This window comes from Astatotilapia calliptera, chromosome 15 (assembly GCF_900246225.1).
Source record: "Astatotilapia calliptera chromosome 15, fAstCal1.2, whole genome shotgun sequence".
In the NCBI taxonomy this organism is placed as follows: domain Eukaryota; kingdom Metazoa; phylum Chordata; class Actinopteri; order Cichliformes; family Cichlidae; genus Astatotilapia; species Astatotilapia calliptera.
The window spans coordinates 19,721,500-19,724,939 of NC_039316.1; the positions used below are offsets into that span (position 1 = coordinate 19,721,500).

At 36.9% G+C, this 3,440-nt stretch overlaps 1 protein-coding gene across 1 annotated transcript; it reads right to left on the reverse strand.

The window, feature by feature from the left end:
- Positions 1–1,416: 1,416 nt before the first annotated feature.
- LOC113007022 (fatty acid-binding protein, brain) lies at positions 1,417–2,895 on the reverse strand. The gene is made up of 4 exons (XM_026143330.1): positions 2,762–2,895; positions 2,453–2,625; positions 2,067–2,168; positions 1,417–1,697 (listed from the first exon to the last, which is right to left on the reverse strand). The coding sequence occupies exons 1-4, from the start codon at positions 2,832–2,834 to the stop codon at positions 1,647–1,649; spliced, it is 399 nt and encodes a 132-aa protein (XP_025999115.1). The 5' UTR covers positions 2,835–2,895; the 3' UTR covers positions 1,417–1,646.
- Positions 2,896–3,440: the final 545 nt, after the last annotated feature.

Here is a 3,440-nt window from a genome sequence, read left to right on the forward strand (position 1 = left end):
ATGACTACCAATTTTTAGGGCCCATCTGCACATTGTATGCAGACACCAGTATTCTACTCAGTCAACAACAGACGCAGAAAAAATGGGCAAGACAAATTGGTCTGAGTTAGATTCAAGTCCTATTTGATGTTAGAGCCACGTACAAACATATAATATGAAAGGTCATCAAACAGCTATTTTTTTTAGAATAATTAAAACCCCACTTGTCTCTGCATGTTTGCAGTGATGCCTTTCATCTATAAAGTATAATCTGTACTATCAAGCTTTTTATTTTTTTCTGACCTGTAGCCACTTTAAATCATTCAAACAATTCACTGAATCAGTGTAATTGAATAAACATTAACCTCACATAATTAATATAAATAAATAAAATCTAGTTATACTTGTATGATTTACTCCCAGCATTGTGAGTTACATGATATGGCTTTTTTGGATTTAAAGGTCAGTTATTCCAAAGTAACCACACAGCACTTCTTCACATTTCCCCTAAGTGATATCTGTTTTGCATACTTTTTTTTGTCTCTATCAAGTCCCATCAGGGATGTATCTATGAATAATCTCTAACTGTGGCTGCGTTTCCTGCTGAAGGTACAGTTTGCTTTCAGACGTTATTTCCTGATGCACCAGGTGGGGTTTAATCACAGTCGTAAACCGATCTAATACATTATGATAGAAATACTGATTTCTTTCATAGAAATGCTTTTACCACTAGAATTAGCTCTCTCTCTCTCTCTCTCTCTCTCTCTCTCTCTTTGCTCTGCATAGAGATGTTCCTGTGAACAGATTAAACAGAGACTATTTCTTTATTTTAAAGTATTTCAGTGAACACTGATTACCTTGATTTGCTGATTCATAGCAGGAGGAGAAGAACAATTGCTGGAAAGACTGACTGCTCTTCAATACCTAAAAGTACTTGGTAATTAAAACCATGAGAGCTAAGTGAATCAAATATGTGATCACATCTAAAGCATGGAGCAAAGTTGTCTGAGAGATTAAGGTTATCATGGTCCTGGGTCTTCGATCCAGTGTTTTGAGTTTTTGCTGTGGACTAATGATTCATGGTTTTTAATTTAAGGAATAAGTTTGTTCAAGCTTCATATTATTTGTCTAGAGTTTTGTATTTCTAGTGCCTCTGAGGTTTGGTTATCTATATTTCTAGTTCTTTGTTTCTTGTTTGAGCATGTTAGTTCCCTTTCTGCCTCTCCAGTCGTGTCTGGTCTCGGGGGATGTTTGGTCTCCCTGTTTGTTTTGTCGAGTTTGTATGTCTTAGTCGTGGTTTCTTTGTTAGTCACTTCCTGTTTTAATTTGATAGTCAATTATCTTGTGTACGTTATGCTTTCCCTTCGCCTGTCTCTTAGATTCTGTTCAGCTGTTCAGTTTAACACCATATCACTACATCAAGCAAGAGGCAAATAATAAATTCTTTTTTTTCCCTTTTTTATTTTGTATTTCCGCACAGGGTTGCAAAGATGATCCATCCATCATGACAGAAATGTATTCATATAAAAAAACTTACAAAATTTGTGCAGCTTGCAGCTTGCTTTTACATATGGAGGAGGATGAAGTGCAAAGAGAAGCATACAGTCAACAATATTTATAAACCCATCACTTCTTGGACAGTTTTGGGAGGCTGTCACTCAGAGCACTCATGCCTTCTCATAGGTGCGCACTGCGTGGATGTCTTCGAAGGTCAGATTCTGCACAGGAGAGAGGACAGAAAGTATGATTCTCAAGTTTACTTAATTAAATATATATAAAAGAATCCTCATTTGCTAAATCAGCAAATCATCATATAATTGTTATAGGAAAATTCCAGACCAATTGTAAATCAGTCTTGGTTGGACTGATCTACTGGACCTCATCTACTGCATAAAATCATCAAAATCAATTTTATGTTGTTACAAAGCTTATTAGGCTCAGAAAGCAACTGACAATCATTTAATTCAAGGAATTGCATTATAAAAAAAACCATGTTGTTTGTCTGTCTCCAAAAGTGCTCCCAAAATGTATAGAAAGTCTATATACAGCAAATGTTCATATATATATATAGATTAAGGTTGTCTTACCATGACCATCTTGTCGTCCTTGATTTCTCTGACAAACTTGGTCTCTTTGCCGTCCCACTTCTGGACGTGGACCAGCTTGTCTCCCTCCAGAGTCACTGTGGACTGAAAAGACGAAAAGAAGGGAATGCATTTTGCATGAGAAGTGGAGAAATAATGCAATTTATAAATGATTTGAAGAAATATTTAATTTAAAGTCCAGGTAAAAGTTGAACCCAACCACTGACACGAGTGTAAAATGATTGAATTTGCATTTAATCACCACAGTGAACATACAATTTGGATTTTGCTTTCTTGTACTTTGAAATACATTTTATTTTTTTTAATGATAATCAGACCACAATCAAAAAGCTGTAAATCTTTCTTTTATTCATTCATTGTCAACTCACTTTGCAGTTCCTGTCATCAGCAGTGCTTTCATCAAACTCCTCTCCCAGCTTGAAGGAGATCTCTGTGTTCTTGAAGGTGCTCTGGGTGCGGATCACCACCTTGTCTCCCTCCTGGCTGATGATTACAGTCGGCTTGGTCACATTACCAACCTGCCTGGTGGCAAAGCCAACACCTAAGTAAAGGACAGGGGTGATAATATACCTGGGTTACAAGTCTCCTTCATCTATTTTTAATCACAACGTTTTTGTGCAAAAGAATATTGCATTTGTGTATTTAAAAAGAAAGAAAAAAGAAAGTTTGTTACTTACCAAGTCCTTTCATATACTCATCGAAATTCTCACTTTCAATCAGTTTCCAAGTGGCACAGAAGGCGTCGACCATGGTGAAGGTTTGCAGAGAGGCAAAGTTATCTCCAAAGCACACTGAGCAAGCTGCAGCTTATGCAGGTTCACCCCCCTTATGTTATTTTATAGCTTCTTATTATTATGCATGCAGGTGGGTGTCACCAGGCATCCTATTGGCTCAGGAGATTTTCACTGGGTTGTGATTGGATACTTGAATTGGGTCATATTCTTGACAAGGGTAAGAAAAAAAGAAAGCTAAATGTGTCCATTTATATGCTTGATGATGTAATTACTCTCATTCAGGGATGCCAGTGGGTTTGGGGATAGGAATCATTGCCATATGTCAAGCTAGGGAATTTAACATTTAAAAGTAATGGAGTAAAGAATAATTTTGCAATTATATTTCATCAAAAATAAGGCAAAGTTAATGACTATAGCTTGCAATCTGTGTTTTTAAAAATAAGATTGTGTTCAGAGGTTTTAGAGAACGAGCTACTTGTCTATGAGGTTCATGAGCTAACCCATACTCAGGGGCGGTCCGAGCCTGTTTGGTGTCCTAGGCGAACACTCCCCCCACCCCCCGGACACGCACTCACACACATCAAACATATTAAGGATTACATTAACATATTTTATTGTGAAA